Source organism: Palaemon carinicauda, chromosome 6 (assembly GCF_036898095.1).
Source record: "Palaemon carinicauda isolate YSFRI2023 chromosome 6, ASM3689809v2, whole genome shotgun sequence".
NCBI classification, from domain to species: Eukaryota; Metazoa; Arthropoda; class Malacostraca; order Decapoda; family Palaemonidae; genus Palaemon; species Palaemon carinicauda.
The window spans coordinates 183,194,464-183,210,447 of NC_090730.1; the positions used below are offsets into that span (position 1 = coordinate 183,194,464).

At 34.0% G+C, this 15,984-nt stretch overlaps 1 protein-coding gene across 1 annotated transcript; it reads left to right on the top strand.

Annotated features, from left to right (window-relative positions):
- Nucleotides 1-11,246: 11,246 nt before the first annotated feature.
- LOC137643384 (trophinin-like) lies at nucleotides 11,247-15,631 on the top strand. Its single transcript, XM_068376214.1, has 4 exons — nucleotides 11,247-11,267; nucleotides 13,024-13,096; nucleotides 14,846-15,146; nucleotides 15,349-15,631. The coding sequence occupies exons 1-4, from the start codon at nucleotides 11,247-11,249 to the stop codon at nucleotides 15,629-15,631; spliced, it is 678 nt and encodes a 225-aa protein (XP_068232315.1).
- The last annotated feature ends 353 nt before the right edge of the window (nucleotides 15,632-15,984 follow it).

Here is a 15,984-nt window from a genome sequence, read left to right on the forward strand (position 1 = left end):
AAATCAAAATCTAAATTTTCTGGTGAAATTAATTAATAATTTGGGATATTGTTAGTTCCCGAGTTTTCTAGATTTAACATTGGTAATTGGGAATTGATTAGTTTAGTTTGAAATTTTGACCTTTTTGCGAGATTTTCAATACATTAATTAGACAGAGAGCATTTTGAATAGGGTTTGTATTTAAAGTAAGTTCAGCTTCTACTAGATTCTGCTTATTTAACCCATTCTGCTTCCTACCCGTGTCCTATTATTGGCATCTCGTTGATAAATGTGTACAGGCAATATTATTAAGTTCTATAACCATATAGTTATATATCTATTTTCTCTGAAAAGTTAGCAACTTTGAATAGCTTGTTTGAAGTTTGCTAAAAATTTATACTTTTCTCAAAAGTTAGCAAGTTTATGAATAGCTTATTTAAAGTGTCGAATAATGGAGTGGCTAAATATTGAACAATAAATTGTTTAAATATTTGTGCAGTTTTTGTCTTGGAAAAGAATGGAAAAGTAACTTTACAGTTTTAATATTCAATTAGTTTTGCATTTTGATATCAGTTTATATGGAAGCCCTATATGGAAGCCCTGCTCTTGCTCCTCATCAAACAGCTAGTTAGCGAAATTAAGAATATTTTAGTGTATGCAATAAAGTAGAACGCGGACTGAATCTATTTTAGCAACTGCAATATAGTTTGGAAGGCTTGTGTACTGTAATGTTCTGTTCTCCAGTTTCCTTGAATTTTAATAAAGTAAAACCGAAATTACTTCAGAATTACCCTAAAACCATGAAAATTATATCAAATTAAGGTAATTATCCTAATTTTAACCCTGGTTATGGGAGGCAGAGAAAGAAGGGTTTCGTGATTGTAGGTTTTTTTGTTTCTTTTAAGGCTAAAATGAGGGTTCCCATTATGTCTCATAAGGATAAGAAATGTTATCACTAGATAACCCTTAGCAAGTGATGTGATAGTTATCCTTAAGCTTGGGCTGTAATTATTCCCATTCAATGTCATTTATAGATGATTAATTCTATGAATTTAAGGTTACTTTTAGCAAGTGGTGTTAAGTTTAATAACCTTAAGCTGGGGCTAAAATGATAGTTCCCCTTTATGGTCATTTATGGTTAACTAATTCTATGAATTTAAGGTACCCTTAGTAAGTGGTATAAGCTTGATAGCCTTAAGCTGAGGCTAAAATGATAGTTCCCATTTGTTAATTTATGGTTAACTAATTTTATGAATTTAAGATACTCTTAACGAGTGGTATTATTAAGCTTGATGGCCTTAAGCCGAGTCTAAAATGGTAGTTCCCATTTATGTTGATTTATGGTTAACTAATTTTATTAATTTGATGTACCTTTAGCAAGTGGTATAAGCTTGAAAGCCTTAAGCTAAGGCTAAAATGGTAGTTCCCATTCATGTTAATTTATGGTTAACTTATTTTATTAATTTAAGGTCCCTTAGCAAGTGGTATAAATAAGTTTGATAGCCTTAAGCTGAGGCTAAAATGGTAGTTCCCATTTATATTAATTTATGGTTAACTAATTTTATGAATTTAAGGTCCCTTTAGCAAGTGGTATTAAGATTGATAGACTTAGGCTGGGGCTAAAATAAGTTCCCATTTAATGTCATTTAGGGATAGCCTTAACCTGAGACTAAAATTGTGGTTCCCTTTTGTTAATTTATGGTCAACTAGTTTTATGAATTTGATACCCTTAGCAAGTAGCATTTTAAGTTTGATATCCCTAAGCCGATACTAAAATACCTCCCATTTTCTTTCATTAAGGGGAAGAAATCTGATGATTTCATGATACCCTTAGCAAGTTTTATTGATAAGTTTGATGTCCTTAAGGCTAGATATTTCGCATTTACGGATTAAAGTATAAAATGCATCTAAATATACCCTTGGCAAGCTTAAAATCCAAAATATTAAGACACTTTTCCAACATTTATTTTATATGAATTAAGTGAAAGATTGTGTGCATGACTTAATTTCGGCGTCAGTGACCTCCTATATGATTATTTTCATTATTACTACCTGATAAGCTAAAACCCTAGTTGGAAAAGTAGGATGTTATAAGCCCAGGGACACAAGAGGGAAAAGAGCTCAGTGAGGAAAGGAAACAGAGTAAAATATTTAAAGAAAAGTAACATTACTAAATAAACACAAAATGCCGGACTTACAAATCAATCATTAAGACTTGATAGGCATACTCTGAAGCTGATTTTCCTTGTCAAACTTTTCTTTTCCAATATTTCCTTTCCCTTTTGATATTTGGTGTGACCAGTTTTCTTAATTCCAAATATATTTTAATGAATTTTATTTTATCAAGGATATAGATTTTTGAAATTCTCTTGTATAACCTCAATTTCCACCAGCTGTTTAGTCCAACAAATTAGATTAAATGAAAACCATGCTGGTCAAAATTGCCATTTTAATCTTTGATCCTAGTTATGATTACATGGTATAGTTTAAGGAAAAATTGAGTGACAGTAACGAAAAAATATTGGACGCTAACACCATTCACGGTTACTGATTATGTAGCATTTATTTTCATATAATTCTGTATTGCTAAGAATAGTAAGACCTAAAGTAGGCTTTGCCATAAGGTTAGTTTAATTACCGCGTAGTTGGAAGGTTATATTTTACCCCTTGTTTGTGAACATCCTCCTGGCCACAATTTTCATCGTATTGAGTATTAAAACTTCAGGGATTAACTCTTATGTAAAAAGCTGAAATAATTGAATTTTGGAAGGTCAAGGTCAAAGGTCAAGCAAAATTTCCAATTCACGTAAACGGCCGTAAGTTTGGACATCTTTTTATTCTTCTGGTTAACATCTTTTCCAGCATCTCTTTAGTCTTATTGCTAGTATCCTAAGTAATGTTTGCTAGTCTTCTGCTTAACATCTGTTTCAGCTTGTCTTTAATCTTGCTGTCCAACCTCAACATCAAATAAATTAGGTATAGCTAAAATGTTTTTTGTTATTGTAATAGTTATTGTTACTTGCTAGGCTACAACCCTAGCTGGAAAAGCAGCATGCTATAAGTCCAGGGGCTCCAACAGTGAAAATAGCCTAGTGAGGAAAAGAAACAAGGAAAAATAAAAATTAAGAGGAGCAACATTAAGTATCTCCTTTTTAAACTATTAAATCATAACAACAATCATAAGAAAAATAAGATAGTGTGCCCTAGTGTATCTTCAAACAAGAGAACTCCTGACCTAAAACAGTGGAAGACAAATGTACAAAGGCTATGGCACTACCTAAGACTAAAGAACAATAGTTTGATTTAGGAGTCCTTCTCCTAGAAGAGCTGCTTAATTTAAACTCAATATGATGGGTTTTCAAAACATATAGCTCATTTAGTTGATACTTCATGGAAATTTTGATCCAATTAAACAATGTATATTTTTTTCAGATCGGTTCAGTGGTTTCTACGTATGCCTAAGACTTCATATGACCTGACGAAGTGCTGTCCAGGGCCCCAGCAAGACCAAGGATTTCTGAAGTAGAATTTTCCTATCAAAATCAAAATACGGAAGCTTTGAAATATGGAAACTTTGATTTTTTGAAGTAAGACCGTTGCATCCAAAATTTTGAGTCTGTAAACTAAATTGTTATTTTTTATAGCTTTTAATCTTACAGCATGAAAGATAAGCAGTTTTATATTCTTGGTAACTTAAATTCCTATGTAATTATTGGCATGAATATGCAAAGCCTGTATTTTCTCACAAGGTTTAAAAATTTGTAACTATTCTTTGGGCATTTTAAGAGTACCTTTAACACTTCAGTGAATTTTATTATTATTATTATTACTAGCCATGCTACAACCCTAGTTGGAAAAGCAAGATGCTATAAGCCCAGGGGCTCCAATAGGGAAAAATAGCCCAGTAAGGAAAGGGAATAAGGAAATAAGTGTAGATTTATAGGGCTAACTTGTTGAAGATTTAAAAAAAAAATTCAAGGACAAAGTCATGAAAAAAGGTAATATTTTGACCTGTAGCATTTTAAAGTAGATTGGTGCCGGATTGGTGAAAGGAATAATCAGTATCGGTAACATTAATACAGAGGTTACTGTAGCATCATTATTTCTGAGCTGGTTGCTTGTGATTAGCTGTTTCTAAAAAGTTAATACAGAGGTTACTGTAGCATCTTTATTTCTAAACTGGTTACTTTATGATTAACTGCTTCTAGAAAGTTACAGAGGTTACTGTAACATCTTTATTTCTGAACTGATTACTTGATAATTTAACTGCTGCTAGAAAAATACAGATTACTGTAGCATCTTTATTTCTAAACTGGTTGCTTGTAATTAACTGCTTCAAGAAATGTAATACAGAGGTTACTGTAGCATCTTTATTTCTAAACTGATTACTTAAAAATTTAACTGCCTCTAGAAAGTTAGAGGTTGCAGTAGCATCTTTATTTCCAAACTGATCACTTTATAATTAACTGCTTCTAGAAAGTTAGAAGTTACTGTAGCATCTTTATTTTTAAACTTGTTACTTGATAATTTAACTGCTTCTAGAAAGTTAGAGGTTACTGTAGCTGCTGTAGCATCTTTATTTCTAAACCAATTACTTTATAATTAACTGCTTCTAGAAAGTTAATAGAAGTTAGAGTAGCATCTTTATTCCTATACTAGTTACGTGATAATTGTTTTTAGAAAGCTAAGAGGAACATACATTTCATTTTGATTTAGAGGAAATTAAAATGTTTCAAGAATTAAGAGGCGGGAGTTTGAAACTGTGAATTTATTTATTTTTTGTCTTTGTAGTCTTCAAATTAGTCTAAAGTAAAATCCAAACGTTTGATCTTGCTAGATACTGTAAAGTTCTTCATGGTATACTGTAAAGTTCTTCATGGTATACTGTAAAGTTCTTCATGGTATACTGTAAAGTTCTAAATGGTATACTGTAAAGTTCTAAATGGTATACTGTAAAGTTCTAAATTATATATTGTAAAGTTCTTGGTGGCATACTGTAAAGCTCTTAATGGCATACTTAAGGTTATTATAAGGTACCAGATTCTGGCCATATCAACCTACCTTATGCACATAACATTTAAGGTTGGATGGTTACTTTAGCTTATAAGGTACAGATTCCGGCATTTCAACCTTACCTTGTGCACATAACCTTTGAGGTTGGATGGTTACTCAAGCTTATAAGGTACAGATTCCGGCCATATCAACCTACCTTGTGCACATAACCTTTAAAGTTGGATGGTTACTCAAGCTTATTATAAGGTAAGATTCCGGCCATATCAACCTACCTTGTGCACATAACCTTTAAAGTTGGATGGTTACTCAAGCTTATTATAAGGTAAGATTCCGGCCATATCAACCTACCTTATGCACATAAAGGTTTGTATATCTACTTAGGCTTATCATAAGGTAACAGATTCCGACCATATCAACCTACCTTATGCATATAACCTTTAAGGTTTGATGGTTACTTAAGCTTATTATAAGGTACCAGATTCCGGCCATATCAACCTTCCTTATGACATACCCTTAAAGGTTGGATGTTAAGCTTAGGGCCAGAATCTGTACCTTATGCACCAACCCTTTGTCCATTACGGTTGGGTTTTAACTAAAGCTTATTCTATGAAGTCCCTTGGGTATATGGTACTATCACCAGTATCCCAATTTTAATTGGCATGAAGTAATTAAAAAAATTTAATTAATTTCCAGGACATTTCCATTTAAAATTTGAATATTGTAATTTACAATTTTACTCCAACTGAATATATTTTTTCAGAATGGCTGCCATGGCTCCCAACCTGCGTCATGTACGTTCAAATGAGGATCCTTTGCAGACTTGATTTCTGACAACTATCGTCGAGAATGATCAATTGAGGGTCTCAAGAGGTAAATTGAATGAATTGTTCACTTTTATTTTACTTCGTCCAGTTTATTGTTCACATCATTTTTAGTTTATTTTATTGTTCACTTCAGTTTCTTTTTCGTTTACGTTTTGGTTTCCTAAATTGTTTACTTTTTTGGTTCCCTAAATTATTTTTTTTAGGGGGGGGGGTTTAAATTAGTGTTAAGTTTTTCGTTTCCTAATATAATGTTCACTATTTTGGTTTCCTAATTTTATTGTTCGCTTTTTGGTTTCCTAATCACTTTTTTACTTAACTAATAGCTTTTTCTTTCTTTCTTTCTTTCTTTCTTATGATTACTTTATTGTTAATTTTTTTACTCACCTAGTTTGTTCACTTTTTTGGTTTCCTAATTGTTAAATTAACTTTCCCTAGTTTATTGCTTACTCTTTTGGTTCCCCAATTTATTGTTCACTTTACTTTCCCTAGTTTTTTTCACTTTGTGTGATTTATTGTTCTTTACTTAAGCAAGCTCTATGTTCATTTTTTCATTTTCCCAATTTTATTGTTCAATTTTTTCCTACATTTATCGTTCACTTTTTTACTAAATCAATATGTTCAATTCTTTACTTTCCTAAGGCTATTGTTCTATTCTTAAGTTTATCGTTCACTTTGTTCAATTGTTTACTTTCACCAGTTTATTGTTCTTAGTTTCTTGGATAGCAGCTGTATGCCTCCCCTTGTCACATAAAAGAAGCAGATAATTAAACTTTTAAAGAACTAATAAACTTTAACTTCGCCAAACTAAATAAATAGGTTAAGTGTTTTGCATTAAAGCAATATCTATTATACTTGATAAAAAATTATATTATAACAGGTAAAAGGAATGTAAACATACATAATAATTCTTGATGTCTAGTCAACTTAAAGTTGTTTATTCTACTGCAGGTTCTTCGAAAGGTTATAGCAGAGTGGGCAATTACAAGGTCTGGAAGTTACATGGCATCAAGCTAAGAGGGAGAGTCCAGTTCCATGACGGCAAGTTCACATTTCCCCGATGAATAAGTTGCAGCAGAAGTTATGGAATGAGGGATAGCAAATCCTCCACACAGGCAAGAATTTAGCCATGCAAGACTCCGAGGAAAATCTCGCCACAAATCAAACGGCCACATAGTGGCAATTCATCACGGAGCTATGCTACAGCGCACGGGTTCAGAAGAAACAAAAGAGGAGAAGCAGCAGGAAGTAAAACAATTGCGGGGATAAATTAGCAGCATGTACTATTGATGGTAATTGAATAAAAGGTCTAAGAGAAATTATGAAATTTATTAAATAATATATTGAAGCAACACACGGTGTTGCGTAACTTGGTGTAGATATTATTAACATACCACCTCGATTTTAGTTTTCGCTTTTTCCAAACGTGTTAAAGTAAGACAAGTTTCATATTGAAGTGCACTTACAACTACACTTTCCCAACATGGAAGAATTTTCGATGCTAAGAACATGGTCATTACCGGTGTAACACCCCCTCAATCCGCTTCTCGGGTGCCATTTAGGTCATTACCGGTGTAACGCCCCCTCGATCCGCTTCTCAGGTGCCATTTAGGATCCTCCTCAAGTTGAGATGACCTGTGGCTAGAATGCCCCTTTAATGTCCACCTGCATCGAACAATTAGTTTTTCAGAAACGAATTGTTAAATACTTGACAAAACATTCCAACCACCCAGATGTATCTTAATATTACGGCAAATATTGCCCACCTGCATCGATTAATTGGTTTTTCAGTAACGAATAATGTTGAACACTGGAGAAAACATTCCAAGAAAACATTCCAACCATTCAGATGTTATCTTGATATTACGGCAAATAGTCATGAATTCGTCATTTTTCAACCATTCCAGCAGCTTTATCTGAAAAGAAAGTCTACATTAAATACATATAAGCAATTTCCTTTCTAACTAAAAGCTATACAATACTTTAAGATATTGTAGAACTGAATTAATTGAATAAGTACATAGAAATTCTTTCATAAAGGAAAACTTTAATTTTAAAAAAGGGAAATAATTTTTAGAAAATTAATAAACTTATATCAACATAAAAGTACACGTTTAGAGATACTAAATTGTTTTGAAAACAGATTTTAACAAGAATCGCCTTTTTAAGAAACTATTCTTTCCTTCAAAAACCGGAAATATAAATAAAATCTACATGGAAGCATTTTACTTGATCTTAGTGAATAATTATCCCATTTAACTAGACAATACTCTTTTACACTGGCTGAAAAAGATCTGGATATTACAGATTGATCTTGTACACAATCACATGTTTGTTCAAATGCATTTTATATAATCATTGATACATCATGAATATGGAGCAATAGATAAATTGCTTACCGTTAAAATTAATCGAGTTCCTCTACGTAAAGTTCTTCTGGCATCCTTGTTGAAAGTTTTATAAATCTAATTTCTTCAAGAGAGTCCTCAAGTCATGCAAGAACTTATATCCTAAATTTAGGTATTTCCTTAAATACTCAGGTCATGCAAGAACTTATATCCTGGAAAAATAAATACAATTTACATATTTCAGAGAGTCCTCAGGTCATGCAAGAACTTGTATCCTAATTTTAGATGTGTCTTCAAGTCCCTCAGGTCATGCAAGAACTTGTATCCTAAATATAGATATTTCTTCAAGTCCTCAGGTCATGCAAGAACTTATATCCTAAATTTAGATATTTCTTAGAGTCTTCAGGTCATGTAAGAACTTGTATCCTTGAAGAATAAATACAATTTAAATATTTCTTCGAGCCCTCAGATCATGCAAGAACTTATATCCTAAAAGTAATACAATTTAGATATTTCTTAGAGTCCTCGGGTCATGCCAGAATTTAAATCCTAAATTTAGATATTTCTTCAAGTCCTCAGGTCATGAAATTACTTATATCCTGAAAAAAAAGAATACAATTTAGATATTTCGGAGTGTCCCCAGGTCATGCAAGAACTTGTATCCTAATTTTAGATATTTCTTCAAGTCCACCAGGTCATGCAAGAACTTGTATCCTAAATTTAGATATTTCTTCGAGTCCTCAGGTCATGCAAGAATATCCTGGAAAAATAAATACAATTTCGATAATGTTTTGGTTCTGTTTATAAAATGCACACACACTGACCTGTAAATCTTTGAGTAGTTAAAAATAATTCAAACTAGCTCTGAAAATGAAGATACCTAAATGTGAATTACTGCTTTAGTAATACCCTCTTCTTTTACAAATCATGGACGACCTATAAACTATCAAATACTGCTAATTGTTCTAACTTGATTTATGTAATTTTATGAGAAAACCTTTAAGTTGCACTATTAAGTCGCGCGCTTGCACAGCAAAATCTCAGAATTAACAGAGGTAAAATAGAAACTTATAGAAACATGAAAAGATCTAAAGCAAATAATACCTTCAGTGCACCCCGTGAGGTTTTGACAGGACTAACAACCCCCTGCCCCGCACAATAAAAAGACTTTATAACCAATGCTTCACTATATAGCAGTAGGAGTATATCATTCAAAATGGGCAGTATATAAAAGTTTTAAATGTAATACATATATAGTCAAATATTTAAATTATAAGTTACTGATCCTATGAATGTGGACTAACCTAGGTATCAAAATCCTTTTCATGATTAGATATCCCTTAAGAGAGACTAAAATCTAACCAGAACAGAGATTATATCTTCATCCATTGGGCTTAAGCAGAGTCTAGCTCGTCATTCAGTTGTGATCTGCAACGGAGAACAATTCTGTAGTTTTAGAATTCTGCACAGCGAGCTGTAATAAAAAGATAAATAGAAAGACAAATGAGAACAGAATATGCAATGGGAGATGAAATATGGAGAAAGGATTAATGAGGGAAAATCATTTGAGTATTTAGGAACTATGATATCTAATACGGGATCTTTAGAATTTGAGTTTAATGAAAGATTGAAAAGAAAATCAGACAATGTCTAGATTAAGCTGAAATTTGGAAATCAAATAGCCTTTAGTTGCATATAAAAGTCAGGCTATATATCAGCTTAGTGAGATCTGTGTTACTGTATGGAAAAGTGTCGTGGTATGAGAATGAAACTATATAGAACTTATTTTAGATTTGAGAAAGCCCTCAGAAATTAGAAGTTACAATGGCAGGACAGGATAGTTTTAAATGATTTAAGTATAAAGCATACAAAAATCAACTGTATGGCTGACAGAATTGTCAAATACATATTTACCTACAAGTTAAAAGCTACTGCCTTTTCCTTACTTGTGAGCAGCCACACACCAGATGCTATCGTTACAAGCGACAAGCTACTGCCATTTCTCAAGTTGGGAGCAACCTCAGATCCGATGCTATCATCACAATGGACAAGCTACTGCCTTTTCTCAAGTTAGGAGCAGCCTCAGACCAGACGCTATCGTCACAAGGTACAAGCTACTGCAATTTCTCTAGTTGGGAGTCGCCTCAGACCACATGATATCGTCACAAGTGACAACCTACTGCCCTTTAAGTTGGGAGTAACCTCAGACTAGATGCTATCCTAAAAAGGGACAAGCTACTGCTATTTCTCAAGTTGGGAGCAGCCTCAGATCAAATGCTATCGCCACAAGTGACAAGCTACTACCATTTCTTAAGTTGGAAGCAGCCACAGGACACATGCTACCGTCACAAGGGACAAGCTACTGCCATTTCTCAGTTGGGAGTAGCCTCAGACCAGATGCTATCGTCACAAGTGACAAGCTACCACCATTTCTCACGATGGGAGCAAAATCAGACCAGATACTATCGTCACAAGGGACAAGCTGCTGCCATTTCTCAAGTTGGGCACAGCCTCAGACCAGACGTTATCGTCACACGCGACAAGCTACACATTTCTCAAGTTAGAATCAGCCTCAGGACAGATGCTACCGTCATAAGGGACAAGCTACTGCCATTTCTCAGTTGGGAGCAGCCTCAGACCAAATGCTATCGTCACAAGGGACAAGCTACTGCCATTTCTCAGTTGGGAGCAGCCTCAGACCAAATGCTATCGTCACAAGGGACAAGCTACTGCCATTTCTCAAGTTGGGAGCAGCCTCAGACCAAATGCTATCGTCACAAGGGACAAGCTACTGCCATATCTCAAGTTGGGCACAGCCTCAGACCATACGTTATCGTCACACGCAACAAGCTACTACCCTTTCTCCAAGTTAGGAACATCTTCAGACCAGTTGCTATCGTCAAATTTCTTATTTTTATTAATTTAGTAACCAACCTTACACAACCAAATCATTAACGACATATCTGAAATAGAAAAAAAAAACAAAAGTAAACCCTCTATATATGCTCAAATTAGAATTATGTCAGTATTAACAGCAAAAACATTTATCATTGAAATATAAAATTAGACACTGAGTTAGAGATCCATGGAGTTAGAGACCCAGAGAGTTAGAGACCCATAGAATTAGAGACCCAGAGCGTTAGATATCCATAATGTTATAATTTACCATAGTTGACGTTTTCAGATTATGATAAAAATTTAGAATTTTTAGAATGTTGCTATAATGCAAGGAAAAACCTTCATGACCAGATAAAACTAAGTTGAATTTTCATTCACAAGGACAGTAATGCTACCTATGACAACTATCTAGTTTTAATATTTCCCAAAATCTATTAAATACATTAAAAATGGTCATCATAAACTGAAAATACTCAAAAGATACTACAGGTAGTACTGTTGCAGGTAGCCTAGCTAACCCACGATAAACTAAAATAGTCTCCTCAAGGAAGCACAACCTATTATGGAAATATTCACTTAAATATCTTTGCCAAATGGGATTAGATAAATAATTAAAAAGTCAAAAAATATATCTGGTATTTCTTTTAGCATAATTGATTACGATTTAGTTAAATCCATACTCATTCACGTCCTTGCATAAATATTGTACCTTACATATTCCATGTTATAAGATTTACGCATTGTAGATAATAGCATTAATTTATTAGTGTATACTAGAGATTCATTCTGCACATCTGGCTAGAAGCACTAAATACTTGTACTAGATAGAAAATATTTTCGAAGTTAAATCAAGGCTAGCTCATTGCAGTATTACTTATTTTTTTTTTTTACTTTCTATGACAACTTTATTATTTTGAAGTATTAGATTTAGACAATTTTTGGGCCATGTAACATTTTACACCATTAAGAAATCAATTATTAACCTGTTGTGATTACATTTAGTGGACTAATCCTCGAAAGGGTACCGAACTTTAAGGGGACCGAGCTAACATGAAACTAAAATTTATCATAATTTAGCAATGTAAAATACGAATTAGTTAGGAGTCTTCAGTCTAGTTTGATCAATTAAACAACCAAACACAAGTGTGCAAATATTCCAACTGAATATCTTTGCCAAATCTGTAACAGTAAATACTTTTGCTCTTATCATAAAATTTCATTAAGTCCGTATTCATAGCCTGACAGATATTGTACATCACATGTGCCAAAGTGAAGATTTTTTATAAAATTATTCATTGTATTGCTTCATTAAAATTCTCATTTATTCTATAGAAAACTGCAAAACCACTATAGAGTTTGCCATTTACATTATATATCTGTACTCACTGAAGACATGCAAATATTGTGCCTTACATACTGTATGCCAAGCTGAGCATTCTTTACCAAATTAATCATTGTATTGCTTGCTCATTAAAATTCTTATTTATTCCCTAAAAAAACTGCAAAACCAGAATTTGGGTTTGCCATTTGAACTACAGGCTTTAAATGTATTTATAATTTACTAATTTAGTTTACCCGTAGATAGGCGGAATATTTTTCTACATCATGCATATAGTAATCTCCGTTGTGGAGTAGCAATTACTGAATTACATCTGGGGGTAAATAATAACACTCTAAAGACAGCCATCAACTATCTTAAGAGTTATTTAAGCGTCCAATGTCACTTCAAAAAAAATTTCTTCAAGTGAACACTAACAGTTTAGCTCTCCCTCTAGTTTATTTCATGAACTTTAGCAATAGCAAAGATATATGACAGCTTTACATTCCACATGAACATTATTCCAAAGGAATAAAACACTGGTTTCACTGATTTTGGTTTTAATATTTAAGATTTGTCCATCAAAAGATCTCAATTTTACTTAAATTTTACTTTATGAGTGTGATTTCAGTTCGTTTTATAATAGATGCTCACCAGAACGTCAGCTGGGCAAGCCCGACTTCCCACTGTTGTGCCTAACCACAGCAGTGTTCTCCCCAGTAAACAGCTTTAAAGGCTTTTAACTCAACTGTCCCAAGCTGGGTTCGATCTGCCGCCATGCAAATGCTAGGCGGACACGTTACCACTGTACTATATTCAGGTTTTCTTTGGTTAAGATTAACCAAGAATAGGAAAAACGAAGTTATTTGGACTTCACAATAATGGCGATATTGAGGCACTATTTTCCTTGTTGGAGCCCTTTGACTTATAGCATCATGCTTTTCAAAATAGGGTTGTAGCTTAGCAAGTGATAATGATAATTACTTTGATTGAAGTACAGTTGCTATAAGAACATATTGAAAAGTTCCAATGTTAATACGTGCACTTAACATTAGGGTTAAAGTCAAACATTAATAGTAATTAAGAATTTTACTTGGATAACCAGAGCATTTAATGACAGTTTCCATTACCTTTAAATAGGGAGTTCTTGGAAAACTTTGAAAAACTACCAATAGCCAGTTCATGCTTCAGATGATGTTAACAGCGTCTATTAACAGCTTCCACAATTCTGAAAAAAAAAAAAAAACAGATTTTATGATCACATTGTTTTAAAATATATTTAATTTGTGAGCCTACATAGTTATATCAACTGCAATTTAGTTAACTGACCATCAAGATATGGCTTCATTCAAGTGCACAATGATGTGTTCAATATTTACAATGTGCGCTTATATGATAATCTATGAATATATCAGTCTATTTATTGCAGATCTTATTTAGGGTAAACATCTAAAGAGGATTTGCCAGAGTAAGTATTGGAGAAGCCTTAAATCCTAATACCTTCGTGCTTTAGAAATTATGGGCAAAGTTATTTTCCATTCCTTTCAATAATAGTTCAAAGTTCCAAGAAAAATACCTGACACCTGATTGGTATATTTAGCATTATGATCAAAGTTATATAGTCAATTATATCGAGGAATACATTCCTAATATGACTTATTCCCAACAAGGCAGTATTAAGTATGTACTCACAAAACTCTGTACCTAAATTAGTCCGTTTGTACTCAAAGTTCATAGCTTCAAAGTCCAAACATCGTAGACTGTCTTATGATATTTCAAACGGCAGCTCCACCTCCAGTCACCTGCAAATATGCATAAATTGTTATTACTGCCTTAAAACCCATTGTCCAGTTAGCACTTCATATATATCGAAGTAAATCTCTAAAGTCAAGAGATGGTACAGACAAAACTTTAGCTTTGCCTGTAGCAAACTGGTTAATTAAACATTTACAAAAATTATTAGTATGTAAATTATTTTCTAGCCAGAGGGAAGCTCATAACACAAACAATAGGACATATCAATTTAAAAAATTCAAAATTATGCATTTCTCCACAAGCTTTAGATATGCATTTAAATTATTTTTGCCAAAACCAGTTTGACATTTAAATGATACAACATTAATACTTCTAAGTCAGCAGCACTTCACAAACAAAACCTATATAGTAAAAGAACCGCCATTATAGTCACACAATCCTAAATTGATGTAGTCTTGAATAAGCTGCGCATCCGAAAATTTTTAATCACTGCTAGGTATCCTAAAATAACAGCACAATAGGAAACAAGATACAAAGCAAATCACTTCATGGAATTCTAAAAATAAAATATGAAGCACTTACACTATTTGATTTTAAACTTCAGATAATACAGGCGTGACTAATTTCTAGAAATAAACTTGTCACATTGCCTTGGATATTATGAATATTTGGGTCAGAAGTCCCAGCACTATACCCTTTTAAAACTCCTTCAGAGCCAACTATTAGATTTGAGGAAAATCTGTTAGCAGGGTGGAAGAAAGGAAATGGCAAAAGGTACACTAGGGGACCAGAACATCTAGACGGGTACAGCGGGGGACTAAAACGTTTCAACGGGTACAGCGGGGGACTAAAACTTTTCAACGGGTACAGCGGGGGACTAAAACGTTTCAACGGGTACAGCGGGGGACTAAAACGTTTCAACGGGTACAGCGGGGGACTAAAACGTTTCAACGGGTACAGCGGGGGACTAAAACGTTTCAACGGGTACAGCGGGGGACTAAAACGTTTCAACGGGTACAGCGAGGGACTAAACATTTCAACTGGTACAACAGGGAACTAAAACGTTTCAACGGGTACAGCAGGATAATAAAACGTTTCAATGGGTACAGCAGGGAACTAAACGTCCCAGGGAACCAATAAGTTTCATCGGGTACAATAGTGAAGTAAAACGTTTCAACGGGTACAGCAGCGAACTATGACGTTTCAACGGGTACAGCAGCGAACTATCACGTTTCAACGGGTACAGCAGCGAACTATCACGTTTCAACGGGTACAGCAGCGAACTATCACGTTTCAACGGGTACAGCAGCGAACTATCACGTTTCAACGGGTACAGCAGCGAACTATCACGTTTCAACGGGTACAGCAGGGAACTATCACGTTTCAACGGGTACAGCAGGGAACTATCACGTTTCAACGGGTACAGCAGGGAACTATCACGTTTCAACGGGTACAGCAGGGAACTATCACGTTTCAACGGGTACACAAGGGAACTATAACGTTTCAACGGGTACAGCAGGGAACTATAACGTTTCAATAGGAATAGCAAGGAACTTACGTTTTAACAGTTACGGCAGGAAACCAAAACGTTTTTACGGTTACAGTAGAGAACTAAAACGTTTTAACGGGTACAGTAGGGAACTAAAACATTTTAACGGTTACAATACGGAACTAAAACGTTTTAAGGGTTACAGTAGGGAACTAAAACGTTTTAACGGTTACAGTAGGGAACTAAAACGTTTTAACGGTTACAGTAGGGAACTAAAACGTTTTATCGGTTACAGTAGGGAACTAAAACGTTTTAACAGTTACAGTAGGGAACTAAAAAATTTTAACAGTTACAGTAGGGAAC

What these genes read in the sequence shown, in the direction of transcription:
- LOC137643384 (XM_068376214.1), top strand. Translation starts at nt 11,247, where the DNA reads ATGGAGTTAGAGACCCAGAGA. An exon ending in CCACAGCAGTGTTCTCCCCA is followed by an intron (nt 13,097 to 14,845) that starts GTAAACAGCTTT and finishes AAACTCCTTCAG; the next exon opens with AGCCAACTATTAGATTTGAG. An exon ending in GGACTAAAACGTTTCAACGG is followed by an intron (nt 15,147 to 15,348) that starts GTACAGCGAGGG and finishes CAACGGGTACAG; the next exon opens with CAGCGAACTATCACGTTTCA.